The sequence below is a fragment of the Poecilia latipinna genome, unplaced genomic scaffold (assembly GCF_001443285.1).
Source record: "Poecilia latipinna isolate Pla-1442-1.1 unplaced genomic scaffold, P_latipinna-1.0 Scaffold84, whole genome shotgun sequence".
Classification (NCBI taxonomy): domain Eukaryota; kingdom Metazoa; phylum Chordata; class Actinopteri; order Cyprinodontiformes; family Poeciliidae; genus Poecilia; species Poecilia latipinna.
This window is the reverse complement of record NW_015112700.1, coordinates 290,208-310,662: the sequence shown is the minus strand read 5'-3', so window position 1 is coordinate 310,662 and position 20,455 is coordinate 290,208. Positions and strand designations below refer to the sequence as shown.

Genomic DNA, 20,455 nt, shown 5'->3' with positions numbered 1-20,455 from the left:
TTTTTAAAAAATCGGATTAGGACCCCACCACCCGNAACTCAAAAAAAAAAGACAGAGGAAAAAAAAAAAAAAAAAAACTGATTGTGACATCCCCATTTCTTATTTATAAAAAGAAATACAGGAATTTGTATCTTAATGTATTTCTAATATTACAATAGTATAAAATAAACTTAAGCAGTAAAATGAAAAATTTACGGAATGCGTCAATTTTTTTAATCCAACTAGTTGTCAGAATAATTGATGGGATAACTGATTGTCAGCTTAATAATTAGCTGCAGCCCTACTTCAAACGTCTAAGCTGGGTGAAGGAATTTTCCAGCCTTGTGTTGCGAGTAAATTCAAACGTCAGACTGAAACTCTTATTGATTACTCAGATACTCAGATTAGTATAACAACAAAAATCTCTCCATGAGAAAAGATCTGGATCAGTCTCAGGTATTCATGTGCTTTGAAAACATAAGATACATCAGTATAATTCATCTACTAGTGTTTTCACAGCTGCATATATAGATGGATTAAATATGTAGCTATCCAGTGATAACCATGAAAGGTTTTGCTCCTCACAGATTGGAGCTACAAACGTTTTTAAAATTTGAGTTCAAGGGCAGCTTGCATTTGCAGTTCTACCTTTTGTAGTTTGCCTAAATTACACTTGACATGTTCAGCCCTCATCTGTTAAATGTGAGTCAGAGGGTTCCTCCCGTTAGCTGTGACTTTGTGTACAAGCCTCCTTCTTCACTCACTTCATGTCCCAGCAGTCCAGCTGGGTGGTGGGGAACAAGCTGGCACTCTTATAACCTTGCTGTCTTTTACGAGTAAAAATTCACTGTCATCAATGCTTCCCTGAGGAGAACAAAAGTGCGTACCAGTCGCATGTTTTCATATTACTGCTCCTCGGCTCTCCTTGTGACCACTGAACTCCAACGTCTTGTGTCAAAAGAGTTTTTGGCCACATTTTTTATTTGAATAATCTCTTTCATCAGAGTCTTACAAATTAGCAAAAGCTTTGTTTTTCCTCAACAGATTAAAAAAAAATCTCTACAACACAACCATGTCCCTGCAGAATAACGCTCCCTGAATGAAATTACACACTGCAGGAACGCTGACCACAACAGCTGTTTTTGGTGCCCTCAAAATAAATTGTTTACTGCTCTGCTCACATCTAATAGCACTGAACACAATCGCCATTCTTCTAGTGGAGCTTTAAAGTTTTTTTTTTTTTTTTTTTTTTTTTTGAAGCTCCCCAACCAGCAAACGCACCTTCTGCCTTGGCCTCTTACCTCATTTCTCTGTTGCAGTGATTTCAAGTGTTGGTCAACTATTTCGAAACACCATAATAAAACTAACTTTACATGAAGTGACTTCTGTTAGTACAAACAAACACGTCAGACAACTGATAGAAACCAGCAATTTGAGGGTCTCACTGCAGCTTGACGCAAACACATTGTTAAAGGTTTAAGTGCTACCAACTGTGAAGGTCACTTCTGCAGGCTTTGCTTTTGGCTCCATGACAATCTAACAGGAGTTTGATGCATTTGCCAAGGCTTGCAACGAGGAGGTTACATTTTTATCTCAACTTTGCAAACACTAAGCTGAAGGCCTGAGATCTTTTCTTTCAGACTCTTGGAAGAAAATAGGGTTACAGAAAATGTAAAAGTTGTGGCACATTTCTGACGCCAAAGGAAGATAAAAAAAAAACATATTGTTTAATACATTATGCTTAAACTCCTCCAGGTTGCCATGGCACAAACAATCTTCGGTGTTGAAATATCAGTGGGTTGTTTAAAAATGATGTCAGAGGAAGCATAAAATATGCAAGAAGCTACAAGAAAGGAAACTATTTTCTTGGAGGCAAACGTTGGCTGCTACAATACAGACTTCAAAAGACAATAAGAATGAAGTATGAAAAAAGCTGCATAGTTTTTACTCCGCTTCAGTCTAGAACAGAACAAACTGGATGAGGAAATGTTGGCAGCCTTTTGGAAATCTCAAAGTTATGGCAGAGGTCTGCTAACTCAATAAGAAAGACACAGAAAGTCAGTAAAGTTTAATCCACTAATGGTTCTAAACGCTCATGCAAAATCCTTAAGTTGGTATCAAAGGTCAACTGTAATCATTTTGTCTTGGTTTTGAAATAATGAAGTCTTAGCTGACTGGCCTCTCACTTGGTGAAAATGTAATAAATCAGCGCTTGAATATCTGCCACAAAATCTCTGCTCGGTCCAACTTTACAAAACAAAAATAAAAATAAACTCACATCAAAGGTTATACACAAAGTATTTTTTTTTCTTTTTTGTTTTTACTTGCGTTTTATTTTGAATACTGAAAATGTCTTCCAGGCCCAGTGTGGAGTGTTCTGTAGAAAATTGAAGTTCATTAGGCTTTGAGAAGGCAAACTTAAGTTATTATGCCATTATCAATACATTACTTCAAAATTGTCTCAAAACAATATTATCGTTTATCGCAATAATTTCTGGGCTAATTTATCGTGCAACAAAACGTGTTACCAGGGCAAGCATATTTACAATTTAGTTATTACCAATAAACTAAATGAATACAAATCAGCTTATTCTCTTTATTCCACAGTCACTAATTTTAGACTTGTTTACACAGCTGAAAAATTATCTCAACTGAAACATTAACAAGACTGGAAATTGTCTTTTTCCAGGTCAAGACGGATATGTCAGGATTTCCATCTGGACTTTCACAGGACAGCTGCTTCAAGTCATCTTGAGGAGGAAACCGTTCGGGAACCGGGATTACGGATGAGGCCAACCAGCAGGACAGGGTGTGGGGCAGGAAAAACGAGAGAGGGCAAATTCAGCCGGAGAGCTGCAGCAGTCATTACATAAAAGAGAGGGGTTATGTAACGCCTGTGGGTTTGTGTTGGGGAACTTGGGTCGAGCTAAACACATCCAGATGTGTCAAGTGGAACAGAAACCTATAAAGGCGCTCGACTGCATACATACATGGACAGCAGCGATGAAGGGAAGGAACAACACCGCTAAGTGACTCAGACTGCAGAGTAATGCTGAGCCATAAGCATGAAAGGCACGCTGTAGTCCCAATTACCCTGCAGATCATACAAGCAGCACATTGGCCGGATCGTCAGATCATCTGGGGGTTTTTAAATACTGAAGAGAGGACTCTTGTTTTTTAATGATCAGATTACAGGAATTCTGATATTTTTATTGTTCCATAAGCCATTATGTAAGATCTGATATTTCCTGATGAGCATTTTTTTTGTTGCCTCAGAAACAAGAAACTGTGCCCACTCGTTTCTGAACACAGAACGCACCGTGCTCCTTGTAACATGCTTAATCTAATGAGGACAACTTATTCTACGGTTCCAGCAAAGAATGCCATTAACATAAATTTCTGAAAGTAGCAGCACCCACCAACTGGTTCAGGCCCATTATGGATCTCTCATTTACAACAAACACCAATCAGAAGAGAGAGAGAGAGAAAAAGAAAAAAAGCTTGCAACTTAAGTTTGCAACAGATGTTGGGTGAACACCAATCCTGAGATATGGGAAAGCACGTCTATAGAGAAAGCATGGCCGACAGGATTACTTGGAAGCAACACGGCCAAGCAAGCAAGCAGGTTACATTACCACACGGCTGTCAACCCAAATGGCATTAAAAGAATTAGGAGGCTGCAGCTTGAAAACATAAAAATGTTAGTAGTTAGTGGTGTAGCCCCTTTAAGCCGGTAATTGTTAACAGAGACCAAATGTTAGATGAGAAAAATGTGGTACAATAGTCTCAGAAAAGCAAACGCCTCACTTCCTAGAAGACAAATATGTTAACAAAGAGTCATGGCTGAACAGCGCCGAGAACCAGTTTCCAACCTGTTGAATCACTAGCTCCAGGAAGGGACATCAACTTTAGTTTTCACTTCGCTCAATAAAACTCAAATCTTCACATCTTCCATGTCAAATGAAAATGTCAAATGTTTACATCATACATAAAGCTCAGTTCCGTTAAGAAACTCAGTACATTTCATTTGTCTTTGTTTTTATTAAAGCGCAGGTTGTATTATATAACAGATACCAACAACCGGTGACACTCCCATACTCTCAAAGAGCAAGTTTTAACTAGTCGTGAGCAGCTTTAGATTATCTTTAGGTCGGAAAAACTGACTGGGTTTAACAGTACTTGGGGAAGTAGCTGATTACAATACAGTTAAAAAAAACAACAAAAAAAAACAGAATCAGCATCCAGTCACTGATTAATAACCGATTTTACTTCCTCCCCAAACAAAAGAGCGTCTTACACAAGCACACATGATCTACTGCAATACAGATAACCATAGCCAAACGTTGCATCTAACTGCAGAGCTCTTCACTGCTCCAACGTCTAATTCTTGGAACAGAATCAGTGGAAAACTGAGTCACTGCATGTTAATGGAGACCAAGTTTCAGGAAGCTTTCGCTGCTCGACAGTAAAGCTGTTATAAAAAGGTGGACACTAGAAAGTTATTATGGTTAAAAAAAGCAGGAAGAAACCATGACATGCTCGCTGCGATGAGAAATAAACTCCTGAGCAAATAGAAGCAACAAGGAAAAGATCCACTTCAATAAATATGAAAAAAGACATAGTGCGAGTGGTCACATTTATAGACAGCAACAAAAACCTACAACCTTCATACTAGTAATATTCCTTCTCATAAGTTTGTTTAGAAAGTATGCTAGGGAAATAGTCATCTTCTTTTTGGACTTTTCTAAAAACTGCATTTGTCTCACTGGGGCTAAACTTTAATAGCAGCATATACGAATATAAACAGCGAGATGCTACAACTGATTCCCAAGCTTTTCAGCTTTCAAGCCACTAAATATGCGCATGAGTACATGAATAATGCCAATACTGGATGGTAAAAGACCAACCAGTATTACTGGACATATAGCCTTGTCTGTCGATGCATTAACATTTTTCCAACCGAAGTATAAAAATTTACTTTTTTAAAATCAACTCTCTGTAGGAGGGTAAGCTGCTTATTCAATGGCACGATGCCAATTCCAGGATCTCCTTAGATTTATAAACTTGTATAGTTAAAATTGTACAGATAACTAAGACTGAATTGAAACATGTGTAATTAAAAATGAAACATATGTAATTAAATCTAAATCTGCCTATGCGATCATATTGACTTGTCTATATAGTTCTGTAAATGAATTTGATCAGTATGTGCCTCAAAATGACATCTGTTGAAAGCTGACATTTTCTAAAAAAAAAAAAAAAAGACCACTGAAAAACTGAACAGAAAAAGAAGTTATTTTCAAGGAAATAAACTACAGTTTGTACTGAAATGCTTTTCATAAAAGAGGGATAACGCAGAACATGTTACTGCTGTAGAATTCCTTTACTTTGATGATCTGTTCCCCAGGAGGATGTAAGTTTTAATTTGAAAGCCTTTGGCAAAAGTTAGATTGTTCTTTTGCAGCTTCATGGTGATTGGCAAATAATGCAATGCTTTTATTACCACCTGGTTGCTGTAATGAGAAATGTTTTACTAGGAGAGCAATAAAAAACGTACCATAAGACAACACAAGCGTTAAAAATAACTTAAAAGCCAAGCTTCTCCTAGCAAGTAACTTTAGATCAATTAATCAGTTATAACTACTTTTTTAAAAATATGTTACAATTAACTATGCGTCTGATGGTGTTAAAGTTCTCAACTCTGGTCGCCAATCTTCACAAATAAAATGCAACATCAAATAGAAGCATCAATTGTTCATCATCTTTGGTCTGTCCTAATCACACATTTAATAATCCAATTCCCAAAGGGGGAGAAATTTGATTGCTATTTAACAACAACTTTACATACGTATTGATAACCTCTGTGGGGAAAATCTTATGTAAATCTATCCAGGACAAGAATAGAAGACAAACAGTGTAATGACTTCCACTTTTAGATCATAACAAAACCAAATTAATAAAGCTAACTATATAAGGTCACTGTAGGAGAACAGAATTGGAATGACTTGCAAAACTGACTTTTTAATTAAACCTTTAATAATAATAATAATAAACAACTCATTGTTCAGTTTTTTTCCCCCCGTTTCGAGATGCATTTTTAGAAACTTACATCACTGAATTAAAAAAGTATAAACTTTGTCAGATACTTTAGCATTTTTCATATTTTCAAAATACATAATCAGATCTTAAATTCAGTTTTTGTAATTGAAATTCATGACACTTGCTAAAAGAGGGTTTAAAACTGCTTCAAAGCTAGATTTTTTCTAGTCAAGTCCTGAGCAACATGTTGTGATTTGTCACGCAAACAGTCCCATTTGTTAGACACATTTACAGCATTAAATCTATAATCAACACAAATGTCTCCCCTAACACATTGAAATTTGTCAAAATTTACTCGAATTTTATTTCCTCTTATTTCATCTTTTAAATTATGATCTAGTGTAAGACTCAGAAGCCTCTCTGAATTGCTTACATGTTTAGGCACATAAGCACTTCCTGTTAGGACATGATGATATTTAGGTCAAAGGTTTAAAGTCAACACAGCAGGGGATAATAAAGAGCTACTTTGTTAATAATCTACCCAATCCCACTCAGGCCAGTAACTCCATTAACACTGCCAAACCACCTGCTATACTGCCCACTCCCTCTCTTGATTCCAATGACACATGGATGTGCACTCTGATGTGAACTTCCCATCCAACACATTTCCATGCCCCTGCTGACACAGACCTGACATTACAACAGGAAGCATGCAAAAAACAAAAACCACACCTTTGAACCCATGACCCCCTGCCTTGAAGTTATCTCAAGATTTTAATAAATAAATAAAATAAAATAAAAACATTTAAAAGACTGGTTCTATTGGTGCTCAGTTATTAGCTCTAAAGATAAACAGAACGTTCAGTTTCAGCCTGGGTCTTTTCAGGAGGCAGAATCGTATGACAAGGAAGCTTTTTTCCCCCCTAAGTCCAGTCAAGCTTGTGTGTTCTCTACAGGATCCCACCCACAGTTACACATGCTGCATGGGTGAACTGTATCTTTACCCCTCCCTGGAGTTTGACCAGAGCACAACTGAGGCAGGCAGTTATAATTGCCATTAGCACCTGCTATGCTGGAGTAGCATATTGCAGGTTTGGAAATGGAGGGACTTTCTGTTGACAGTTGAGCAGCTCCAAGTACCATGACAGGTATGAGTAATGGGAGATGTTACTGAAAACTTTTAAATGACTGAAAAATGTTAAAATTGAGACATTTAAAAAAAAAATAAAAAAATAAAAAATGAAGGCTTCAAATATTTCTGTAAGTTCTGGACATTATCATGTGCAGTGCAGGAGGTTTTGCTATTAAAAGAAAAAAATTAAAAAGTGTGTGAGGTCACTGCACTTACATTTTGACATGTCGCTGCTCAATGTCCACTCTGGACAGCTCCTCCTCTTCCAGGTCAGAGTCCCCACCAGAGCTGCTTTCAGTTACATCAGAGTCAAAGGCGCTTTCTGCTGAATGCAGGTTGGCTGAGCCGCTCAGATACAGCCTCTCCAGCTCCAAGGGCACAGCACCGCTCTTCAGGAACCGGCCCAGGCCGTCCCTGCTGTTCGACGAATAGTGCCGCCCGGTCCTCCACGCGGCTGAATGCGGCGCCGCCTCCGACTTGCGGCTCCCGGCTCGTAGCCTGCTAAGAGCCGAGTCCAAGAAGCCGCCTAGTTGCTGCTGGACGTGCCGCTCTACCTGCTTGGCCTGCACCACCTGAAGACGTTTGCGCAGGCGCTGCAGGCGGCTTTCGATTTCGGCCTGCCGCTTGCTGTTGAGGGCCGTGCGCTCCCTGACGTGAGCGTCGAGGCTGTCCGAGGATGAACTGCAGGGCAGAGGCGGCTCTGGTGTGGCTGTGCATTGTGGGGATCCCTGTTGGCTGCTGCCTGGCCTCTCCCCGTCGGAACCCGGTGGCAGACCAGTACGCGTCTGCAAATCGGCTTCGTTTGAATTAACCTGTTCCGTTGAGTTCGGGTTGTCATGGTTAAGAGAGGACAGGGCAGCAGAATGAAGCACTGGTGGTTCCACATTATTTCCGTCTGTGTTCTGAGGAGCACCGGAGGAATGCTTCTGTCTGAGGGTTTCTTTCACTGGGATGTGGCCCGGTATGGTAGCAGTGAAGGTCTCCGAGTCCAACGGCAGGTTCTGGGGCTGAGAGTCTGTGGTGGCGGAAGGCTTGTCACCATTCACCGCCACCATGCAGCCTGAGCCTGACATGCTGGCCAGCTTCTTGGCCAGGCCGTTGACAGGTGCCATGGGCTGGCCACTCCCGTTGGTGCTGCCACTCATGAGGCTTTTAAGCTGACCACCAGAGAGTTCAATTGCCTGCCTCCTCAAGAGGAACTCTCCCCCACCGTTCAGCAGAGAACTAGGCAGAATTCTGTGGCTTTTCAGCACAGACTGTTTGATGAGGACTCCTTGCAGCTTGATTGACTCCTTATTTGCGGGGACAGATGTCACATCTGAGCATAAAAAAGAAGTCACCAGTGGCTGGAGTTTGCCCAAGGCCGAGGCCTGGGACACGGAGTCTGGTTGGGGCTGCTGCTCCTGCGGTTCCTGGTTGCCGCCGCAGAAGTCGAGAGGGCACTCTTCGGAGGCGACCTTGCACTTGCCGGGGCCGCTGCTGTGGATGAGGATGTTGTTGGCGTTACTGTTGTTCTCTGCACTGGCCGGTGAGAGACTCGAGGATGGGGCAGCCAGTTTGAAGCGGATGTGGTGAGCTTCGGCTGGGGCGTCGGTGAGAGCGGGCGCCATCGCAGCCATGCAGTGCAGAGGGACGGGCACCTCGGCCTGCTCCACTCCACCCGCTTACTGCCCCACCTGAGGACAGCCTGGAGACGACATGGAGGAAGAATAAGACAAGAACAAAAGAAATACCAAATAAAAAAAAAAATAAAAAAACACGATAAACGGGGATGGAAGGTTAAAAACAACAAGAACATCTTGTTTAATTTTGATTTCAGTGTCACCAGCTACAATAATCAGTTCAAAATATATGTGAAGGAAGCTAAAAATTTCTATTACAAAAAAGAAAGACAAATAAGATTTTAAATAGTTAAAAAGCAAATTCACAAAATTTGCAAATTCACACTAATGTATTCCATACTAATTTCAGAACTGTGAAACAATATGAACACAGCTGAACCTATATACAACATAAATAAAACACTTGCACAACTGGTTCGGTAGGACTACACTGTAACTGGAAAATTACTAACCAACACCCAATCAGAAAGTAGAAAGTTTTTTATTGTTTTTTTTGTTTTGTTTAAATGGGACCAATAATCAAAGTAAAAGTAATAAAACTACTGAGCCCAACATGGTTACTCTCACTTAAATTGTAAAAATTAAGAATGTTACTTCTTTCCAACGCAATGTGAAGCAAACATGGTCAAAATAAAATATCTGAAGTAAAAGGTAGATCCTCTTTCAATAAATTCTCCAAGTTATTCACATAATTTGTACCAAATAATTTTGATAAAAACAAAAAATATATATATTCTAAAGAGGGCCAACTTCAAACAAAAATAAATAGAAAACGTTATGCACTGACCTTGGGCAAATAAGATGTAAAGGAAGGTTTGGAATAACAGAAGTCACCTGAGCTAAGGCCACTAAATAATTTCCACTACAAGCATGCACGTGTAAACAAGCCCTCAATGTCATTTACTTATAAGGTTGTGGGAAAAAAGAGAAAAAAAAAAAAGAAAAAATCCTGGCAAGGAAAGAAACAGGAGAAACCAATGCAAACTGCCCAAACCCCACTGCCCTACATGTGCCCTGGCAAGTCTGCATACAGCAGGGTTCCTTGCAGGCCATGTAAGTAGGTGGATTTAGGCCCAGCATTATCTCAAAGCAAATGATGTCATCATGCCAGGGTTGCTCTGTCATTTCATCTTAACTCAATGTTTAAATCTCACTTTCTCTAATATTAAAAGCAAAAATGCTTAAAAAAAATGCAGCATGCTAGGACAATGTTAATGACACAGAGCATTGTTTGAATGATTAACATATCTTTCATGCCAGCTGCATGCTTGTTCATGGGAAACTTTCAAACAGGCTGCCTTCACATTATAAAAGATAAGAGCTGCATCTCCGCGCATCATCGTCTGCATGCTCAGATGAATGGGGGTTCAGTATTTCACCGCAGTTTCTAGTCGGCGCGCACTACGCCATGTTGGTGTTTCCGAAGCAGATTATGCAATGCAATTCATCCATCTAAAAACACCCATTCGGCTCCAAACACGCCAAATGAGTCCGGGGAACACGGTGGGAAATTTAAATGGTCAAAGATGCAACTATAACTTCCCGTGTTGTTTTTATGTAAAAACGTGTGGCGAGATGCGACAAAAAAACGTCCACATCCAACGTTAGCCAACCATAACGTAATCATCAAAATGTCTTCCTGGTGTTTACAAGAGCATTTGTGCACGTAAAAGGCAGCTTTGCGCCTCAGCGCCAAGTGTGCACCATTTCATTGCATTAAATTTCAATTAGTTTAGGCGGAAAGGCAGCGCATGTTCACTTCGTATCATGAGGAGGTGTCAGACAAAAAAAAGGAAGACAGAAAAACGATCACGCAAACGCAAGAAAAGACAGATAAATATTTGGTCACTCTGTAAACTGCGTGGAAATTAATGCGCTCCACTGCTGGTTAACGTTAGCCCAAGAAAGCTGCTGATGCAAGAAACAACCTGCTGGCAAGCTGGCGTGTCTCTCTCTCAAGCCAGCTGCAGTGAAACGACACATGCCCTGACCACACTGTTATGTCGCTTTAATACTTAACTATTTTTATTTTCTGGTGGAGGTAGAGACCAACTTCGGAGTTTTACGTAAACCTCGTCAGTCAAGTAAACATTTAAAGTGCCTGCGTAACCTGCGCGCACTTGCGATAATAGTTTAGAGTAAATTACGCGTAGAGTTGAAATGTTTAATAAGAGCGTCGCTAAACACAGTTAAAATAAAACAAGCTTCTGTTGCATTGAAGCTACTAACATGACCCTTGTAACCAGACATCTTTGTGTCTGATAAATGTTTTAAACAACGTTTTACGACCGATTGCACAGTGGAGACACGGTCTGCATTGTAATCAGACTATAGAAATAAACACAAGTAGCTTTATTTTGTATTTACAGCGCCAGTCCATGGCCTTACTTTCGTACAGAAGCTGGAAGGGAATCGGGCGGTGCGTGTAGTTAAAGCTGGTCTCTGAAAAGCAGAGAAGTTGGGAGTAGACCCAGGCAGTCTGGTTAGCTCGCTAACAAAGAAAAAGGAGGAACCTACCACGTGACGAGGTTGCACTATCCGAGGGAATTTCGGCAACAGTCCCCTGCAGTTTGGGTGGAAAAAAACCAAGAGTACCAATACAACACACGGGGCTTTTGTCGATCACTCTGCCATTAATTATTCCAAAAATACACAGCCAGGGTGCGGAAAGGGGCCCGCTTATCGGAGCCTTTCGGCTTCGTTCCGGATTCAGCAATGGGCGAATCACCGAGCTACAGCTCGCCTCGCCGCCACAGCGAATATTATAACCCTAGGCCGCGAAATAGTCCGTCCTATCCCCGATTACTTCAAATGTAGGCGATTCCACGGCAATCCTGAAGCGAAAAAACAGATTCCCGACGAGAGAGAGGTAATCCAGGTGGCGGTTTGACGCGAGGCTTTTTCTCTCGTTTTAGGGAGAGACGCTTAGAAAATGGCGGCTAGCTCCTCTCCGTCGGATTGAGTCTGACAAACATAGAAGAGCTCTGCGCGCGCGTGTATTTGTGTGCGTGCGCTGCTGTAGGCGGGAGACACTACTCATTCTCACCACTAGAGTAAAAGGCAGATAAGAACCGACAGAAAAGCTCAAAGAACATACCACAGGAGGGCATTGTCTTCCCAAAAACACAGCGCAGTGTCACTTTCACACTTATTATTCTGCTGTGATGGTGCTGCTGGTTAAACTGGAAATATCGCTGTCTCTGCTTAACGTGTATCCCGCATGCTCTCGGAACAACAGTTTGAAGCATATTCAGCTTCTGTCCACAAAACATTCACACAAACGGGATTATTCTTGTTAAATGACCTTGTTCATTCATAATTTAAACCAAAGCAGTTAATACTCTTCAATAATCAATCATATATCCTTATTTCTGTTAAACTGCCATAGTAAAGGCTCTGGTTCCCTTTAAAGCTCAGGCTGCGCGTTTCTCATGTCACTTTGAACAGGATCTGAATCGCCCACCACTACAGCAGCCTTCTGTGGAGGTGTAGCCTGTGGCCACATGAAGGAGCTCTTTCCCTTCAGTGTAATAAAACACCACATGGTGTCTAGGAAACAGCACCAAGCAGGACCAAACAGCTCTGACATAAAAGCCACTGCACCTGGACTAATGATTTGAATTAACCCTGTAATTACAGTATCAATCACATTTCATTGTCAAATTTAATTGCTTCATATCTGCTAATTCCCTGTGAAAAACCTGTGCAATAAATTGTGCCAGATTAAAAAGGACGCAAGAAAAAAAAACATATTTCAAATTAAATACTAAAGCTTTTGTGTATTTTGTTTATTTACCTGTAACAATGTGTATTAACCCAAACATGAATATGGGCTTTTGACATATTTAAATAAAGAATTTAAATGGGTACTATGTATGTGCTTTGCCTACACATATACATTTTTTTCGTATTTTCTGTTTAATGTGTTGGTAGCTGCTTTAACATTTCAGCTTTTAAAATCCTGCTGGCTGAAATTAGTTATTTGTAGAGTTCATTGTATGTTAATAATAGTAATTGTGCTTACAGATTAAGTGCATTGTACTCTGGCAATAACATTAAAACTAATTCATTTTAAAGCAGCACCATCCAAAACTGTTTCCTTTTCAATTATTTAACATTAAAGCCAAGTATTATCTTTAAAGCGATAGTTTGGTTATTTGGGGCGAGGTTCTGTTGAGACGTTATGACTAGTTAATATCATCTTACCTTCAACAGATAACTCAGAGTTATAGGAAACTCCCCAGAAAAAGATAACTCTCTTCCAAGTAAGAGGGGAGCCAAGACAACACTGGACTTCTCTAAACAGCTTCTGTTTCAAAATGCCCATGTTTCACTTTTTGTATAAGGTGGTTACTTATGTAGAGGCCTTTTTAGATATTTGTAAACACTACTGCCGCATTTAAAACACAGACAGCTAAATGAATAAGTATATATGGGCGCTATCTATACGCTATACTCACTTAATGTTTGTGGTGGGGTGAATGCTAGTGCCTAGTCTCTGCAGTGTTTAACCAGGATCTTCTTGCTGGGAGGTTAGAAGAGTAATGCAGAGTAAAACATAAAATATGATAAAGTTAATAAATAGTGTGCCTCATAGTAATGCCATTTTGCCAACCATTATTGAAAAAGCGACATTAGATCCCAAGGAGTTGTTTTTCCCAGGTAAATAACGCAAAAATAAATAATAATAAAAAAAGAAATGGGACTTATTTCAACCTGAAAGAATTCAATGTTTGTCTTGGACCCTTTATGACTGGCCATTACAAAAATATGTCTCTGTTTCATCGAAATGAAGTTACAAAGAGTTGAATTCTGAAAAAAGACATTAGCTGACCATATCCTCCGAACAAATTTGAAAAGAAAATCTTAATCACCCTTCTAAATTAATAAACGTAGACATTAAAATTCGCAACATTTTAAATTATTTGATTTACTGTTACATAACACTGCCACCAAACTGTTTAGTTAATTTATTTGTTTCTGTTCTTAATGTTTTAGCAATATTTTAAGTGTGTTTACACACAAATTTGTTTTCCGATTTTATTCATAATGGCTGACGACACCTAGAATAACTATAACATTACATATATTAAAAAAATGTGTGGGCATCCACTCTGTTCTATAATGCATTTCTCTAAACAGTGATGCAAAATAAATGGTGTGCACACTAGCAGTATACAAAAAATAACTCAAAAGAATATTTTCAAAAGTTACTCTTAAAATATATTCAACAAAGTTAATGTAAATTTGGATTTTGTTACCAAATCATGGGCAAAATATGGGTGACATGTTTGTTTTTCAGCGTACAAAGAAATAGCCAATAAACAACACAGTTACTTTCGTAAATATTTAAATTATGATCATGTAAAAGAGACTATCAGTTCATTAAAAAAAAACAGCATATTGAGTAGCTATTCAATAACTAACCTGAATTTGAATTTTTACTAAATGTTTTCAGGAAATTCCAGTCACTTCCTGTATTAGTCACTGATGGATCCCTCCGTGTTTAAATTTCAGACGGTTGAACAGATTTGTTGTGGCTGAACTGCAGTGTCGTACAGACACTATGGAGCATTAAACCTAGCACATCATGCGTTAATTATATGCATCTGGGTACTTGAATTCAAAGTATTCCTCCACAAATAAACTGATCTTGCAGCTGCTGGTCATTTCTCCTCTTCACCATGTCTTTGCAGTTTTGGTCATTTCATGCCCGACTCATACCACGTACAAAATTGTGCCAACTACCGCGGCAATGTTTTATACCAACCAGGCAACAGTTCATCCTTAGCGGGCGGACGTTTCACCACCCCATCACTTCTGTTTTTGCCAGCTTTACTGAGGCTGGCTTTTTCAAATCAAGTCTGCACAAGCAATTTGGTTTTAGACTTGGAGTCATTTAGACTCAAAAAGGTAATTGCTAACCTCAACTTCAAAAACACGGCTTCCACTGTTTGTTGTTTTAGCTCCTGCTAAAGGAAAACAATATTTGAAAACAAATTGGACAGTTATGCTGAATATTTTTATGGGAGTGAATCCTAATCTTGTTTTTAAGATAAACAAATGTAGTATGAAGAAACACACAAAATCTGACCTAGGACATACTGAAACATACACAGAAATGAACACGTCATTACTCTAGGCTGGAATGTTGAAAACAAAATAAAAAATAAAAAAAAAAACACTAAGACTACATTCGTGTCACCGAACAGTCCACATACGGAAAAAAACAACAACAGAAAGATTCCCAGAGTATCGCGTTGAGATGTTTGGATGGTCAATATTAACGGTGAAAAGAAATAAAAAATTTTAAAAAATCATACTATAACTCTCTCTTTCCTTTCATAAAGTTTTCAAGATATGGGGAGGAGGAGAAATAAGCCTGCAAACAGACTGTGATAGAAATTAGTCTGATGAATATATTTTATTAAATGAGACTGATTATTTTTTTTATATATGTACTAATACTACCCATGCAATGCGTGTAAGCTATAGTAAGACATTATCAATATTACATTTGTTGCAAATGAGATAAGGTTTCCAGTTTTAACACATGTTAAAGTCCCTGGCTCATTTGAATTGTCTCATGCTGTGGAGACTTCTGCACAAGCTGCTTGTGTTTATCTTTGGTCGTTTTAAATAAACAGTTGTTTATGACTTCCTGTGCACAGAGGAGGTTATCCAAGGCAAAACATGTTGCACAAGATTAATCTGGGACATCTCATGTATTCTTAATGTTTAAACCAAGTAGTTAACACACAAAAAAAGATCTGAAAATCAAAGAAAAGCTTCTCGACTCCAACAGGGCAAGAACTAAAACTATCAGTCTCTAGAGCCAGTTCTCTTCTTCTATGTACGTTTTAACCAAGAAATATAACAATATCTTCGATCTTCATGCCTAGTTTTGGGTTTACAAAAACAGTGCGTGCAAAGATGGTGGATTTAAACGCTCCTTTGATGACCCCTCATGGATTCCAAGGCGTTGCCTACACTTCCTGAGATATTGTTCCCGTCTCAGTCGTCTGAAATACTTCCACAGAGATACCCAGAACCAACACATTCTGATGTGGCTCCATCCCCAGAAGCCATTTCTTTGAGATAAGCTCTGGAGCTACCAAGAGGACGTTCATTTCATTCACAGTATCCGCAGAGCATTACTGACTGACGGCCATGACATAACATCCCTGATAGTCTCAGTGAAACACAAACCAGAATAAACAGCAACATGTAATAATAGTTTAGGATTACCTTCGACTCCATTGTTGATATAATCCAGGTAGTAATCCAACGAACCATAAATCCAGTTACTAGTTTGCACCTAAAACATAAAATGAACAAATAGATATTAGAAATAAATACAGATGTTAAGCATGAAGCAACAACTAATATTTACACATTTTCAGGACAAAGCAGTTCAACTGAATAAAAAAATATTATGATTCAAGGTCTTTATTGTTATACCAAAGGGTTGAGTGGTTTGGCCACAAAGACAAGTTTTATTTTTTTCAAATCATATAAATTGTAGGTAGTAGTTTTACTCCAAAAATCAAAAGCAAGTTTGTAAACTTTTTTATAAACAGTTAAAGTGAACGATGTTTGAATGACACAAAAATAGAGTCTTAAAGACAGTTAATTTGACAACAGCCCAATCAAGTGTTACAAAAATAAACAATGAGCCACTGCAATCACTCCCTGACAAATATACAACAAAACAAAATAATCTGAATATTTTTGTAAGATTGATGAATTTATGAAAAAACTATTTCTACCAATACTACTACTAATAATAAAAATAAACATTTATGCTAACTGTACACAATGACGATACTGAAAATAATTTTCTACAGAGCGTCACAATGTTGGGAATCAATGTTCACTATTGCAATGACTATTAGCAATTAAGCCGCACCATGGAATGATCAGTTCCATAAATGAGAACTTTCACTTTACCTCCACTAAAGGCACATTGGAGGGGGAAAAAAAAGCTGTGGTGATGGTAGCTTAGTCATTTAGTCACTTAAGAGCAGCTAAAGCTAAATGATTGAACCTTATCCAAAAAAACAGCTACTGGTGTAATTGTACGAGATGAATATCACTACTAATTATTACAGAACAAAGGTCCAGTGTAATGTAGATATAATTTCCTCCAGAGTAATATGTGAGACAGGTTTGTAATAGCTGCACTTTTTAAGTTGGCCACAAGATGTCAGTAAGTTTTGCCCATTCACATTACAGTACTTACTGAAAAGAACAGTGTCTCCCACAATTTTGATTGTAGAGCTTGTCACAAGCCATCAAGTTGTTGTGCATATTTTTCATATTTTGAAGAGAAACTCAATATAGTATGTTTTAACTATAACATCAAAAAGCTAAAATATAATTGTTAAAAACAATAACTTTTACTTAAATTCTGTTTTTGAGCAATTTATTACAGGATGAAATTACAAAAAATCCCAGCTGATAAAGTAAATGCCCACAAAGTTGGATTTCTGTAAGCCAAATATCTGGGCACAATGTCAAATATTTGGTCCTCAAGATTAGTAGACTTTTTAAAATGAACCTACTAATTTCAACAACTTGATTGGGCTGTTGAAGTTTTCATCAACCAACAGATCAAAAACAACTGATCTGGCCTTTAAGCTTAATTAAAATTAGACAATTAAAAGTCAAATAATTAAATATTTATCACAATCATTGCAACAGCAAAAAATGTATTAAAGGACACTGTCCTAAATTTTGGACCAATATGCAAAAAAAACATTTTAGAAATATTTCACAGTTTTACGATGAATGTTTAATTTGAATCTAAGTACATTAACTTGATAATACAGTCTTTTAGTATGTATATTACGACCAACAAGTTTGTTTTTGTTCCAATCTCTTGGTTGGTGATTACCTCTAGCTGCAATGTCACCTCAAAAAATATTTTTTATTTGTGGGTTGTAGATTCAAGAACTTCTGACTAGAATAACTAGAATATCACTCCCTACCTATTTTTCATCCATGTTAACATATTTTATAGTTATTGTTGAATTTTTGGTTTGATTTAGATGAGCTTCAGCACATTTTTTATATCAACTAAATAGCCTTTCATTGAACATTTTAAAGTACTCATGTTAGCGTATTGTTGATTATTTTATGAGTGGTCTGATTTTCAAATGAAAATAGGAAATAAATTATATCCTAATTTTAGAATGCACTTGAAAAATTACACAAGCTGAATGTATTTTTAATTTAAGGCCAACAAACTTTTGCAGCTCTTAATAATGATAAGCATATAATAGTAGTAGTAATTAGCATGACCGTTTGGGTGAATAAAGAGACTATTCTAAGTCAATTAATAGACATTTTTCCACTAAAAAGAAAAAATAAAACCCACATAAAAATCCCTCATAAAATTTTCATTGCCAATTTAAATTACAAAAAAATAAGGTAGGCAATTGCTTCGCAAAATTTAACGAGCTGGAAAGACATAAATTACCCCAGATTTACCAACATACCAGTAAACTATAAACATGATTTTATGTTTGACATACGACTCTTCAGAAAGTTTAATAGAATATCTTGATTATATATTTATTTTACTTGTGGTAATTTAAATATATTCAACTTATTATGGGTTTTGGATGAGTTTTTATGTACTTACTGACGCATCTTAGATACCATTTTATTGTTTTAAATATACTACACGAGTGAAACTTAATGACTAGCCTCGATAATTCCGCAGCTTTCCGCTTTAATTCATTCATTTCAACAGCTGAAATAAACCTTGCTGAAAACTGAACATATTAATTAGTTAAATAAGTTGTTGTGGTTTTGAAACCTTTACTCACCTCGGTTTGAGGCTTCAGACACACAGAATATCTCATAAAAGTTTAGTTTTTGACTGTGGTGGAATCGATGAGTCTGTCGCGTCCAGCTGCCAAGCTAAAGCTAACGGGCTAACTACATTAACGTTACCGTTGCAAATTTTAAGATGAAAAAAAACTTTTTAAATGTTGAATATGGTCACCACTGAGGTGGAGTTGAACAGTAAATCAAATAAAAGGCACATTAATACAACAGCGAGTAAATAATTGAATTATAACTGTTTCTTTATTTTATAAAAGGCACATTAACATTACTTTATCAGAAGCTAACGTTAGAAAGCTAACATGCTAGTATTCGTTAGCTGTTTGCTTCCCGATCTCACAGACTCCTCAATGAACACCGTTTCATTTGTACATACGGCAGGAAAAAAGTACATAGAAATGAAGCCTTCTCAAACAGAAGAACCAGTGGTTTAACCAAAGTAAGGGTCATTCTTGACAAATAGACTGTTACTCATTTTTTAAGAAAATAACAAGACAAAATCTTACTTACCTGCTTGTCCTGTTACAAACCACCGATTGTATCCGCCCCCAGCATCGCCATTGGCCACATCTTCAAATCCAGGCTTTCTATTGGCTGCCGCAGATGTCAGTTTTAGCAAATACCCGTACAGCGGAAATGTGTACGAAAGTTCATAACATGAAACTTCATCTTCAAAAAATATTGTTTTTATTTAAAAATGTTCACTTTAGTCTCACAACTTCCCCTTCATTCATAAAAACCTGCTTTCGTTTCGGCGTAGCAAGAGTGTTGTTTACAGCGTAGGCATGCTAGCTGCTCTCTGTCCAGCCTGATGTGTTTTCACTCAGATAAACAAGCTGCTATTTTAATGCTTTGTTTCCTAGGTTTGGCGCTGCAGTGTGCCGTCTATTTTTCATTGCGCCTTTCACATTAAAACAGGCGAAGCCGACAGCAGCGTGTGAGTTTGTTCAGAACATTTACCTGAAGGCTTAGCACATTGTCTCACTGCTGGGGTGAGATTTGACTGGTCGAGTAATCTGTCCCCCTAAAAGCAGGCCAGGAGACATAAAAGCGGCCGAATTATTGACCAGAGTGCCGTTCAAACAAATGCTAGTGATGCATATGTAAAGCTAAGTGACATAGGATGAACATAAATACAGATTAGTGTTTCTGTGATGCATTATCACCACAATTTAGCACTGGCGTTAAAGTTATGATCATTTCACTTATTTTCACAGAGAATGTAAATAGCTGACATGCAGCTCCACTTCACTTATCCACTTTGAGTATTCACAGGAATTTTTGTAACTAACATATCAGCAAAACAACATTCAACATGTTTTTGACTTGCAGAAGATTCACATCATATACCAACAATACTCAAATTACTCAAGCGTGATCCTGTGTGTGTGATCCATAATCTGACACTTTATAGACTACTTATTGAGTGGAGAAGTGAGGAAGGGTCCCATATCAAGAGATTACTGTTTCTGGCTAAATCACAGTTATTGAACAAAACTTCTCCTTCAGCATGTAACAAGTTTGATACCCATGGGCTGGAATGAAATTCTTACAGTAGACGACCTCCAGTAAAAATACCACGGGTTCATTATATTGCATTGTGTGCACAAAAATGTAAAATCAAAATATATATGTTTAAAATATTTTTACTGAAAACACAGTGCATCTGTTATTGCCTATGCGACTAGACATCAACAATTTTTTGTTAAAATAATTTTTATTTTAAATTTGATACACCTTCAGTAACCACATCATGACATTCCATGTTTTTAGTGAAGCAGGAATATTTCCATACAGTAAAATTTATCATTCTTATCAAGAGAAAGGTGTA

General features: G+C 37.9%; 1 protein-coding gene across 4 annotated transcripts in view; it reads right to left on the bottom strand.

Moving 5' to 3' along the window:
- LOC106938855 (KAT8 regulatory NSL complex subunit 1) overlaps positions 1-19,150 on the bottom strand; it is a 43,314-nt gene extending 24,164 nt beyond the window's left edge. For 2 of the 4 annotated variants that reach the window (XM_015021045.1, XM_015021066.1), the window contains exons 1-2: positions 11,290-11,774; positions 7,367-8,837 (exon numbers count right to left, since the gene is read on the bottom strand). In XM_015021045.1, coding sequence (XP_014876531.1) covers positions 7,367-8,769 — 1,403 coding nt within the window. In that variant the 5' untranslated portion in view covers positions 8,770-8,837; positions 11,290-11,774. Of the gene's footprint in view, positions 1-7,366; positions 8,838-11,160; positions 11,228-11,289; positions 11,775-16,020; positions 16,091-19,134 lie in introns of those variants that run through there. The other 2 variants (XM_015021054.1, XM_015021060.1) reach the window with 2 other exon arrangements.
- Positions 19,151-20,455: the final 1,305 nt, after the last annotated feature.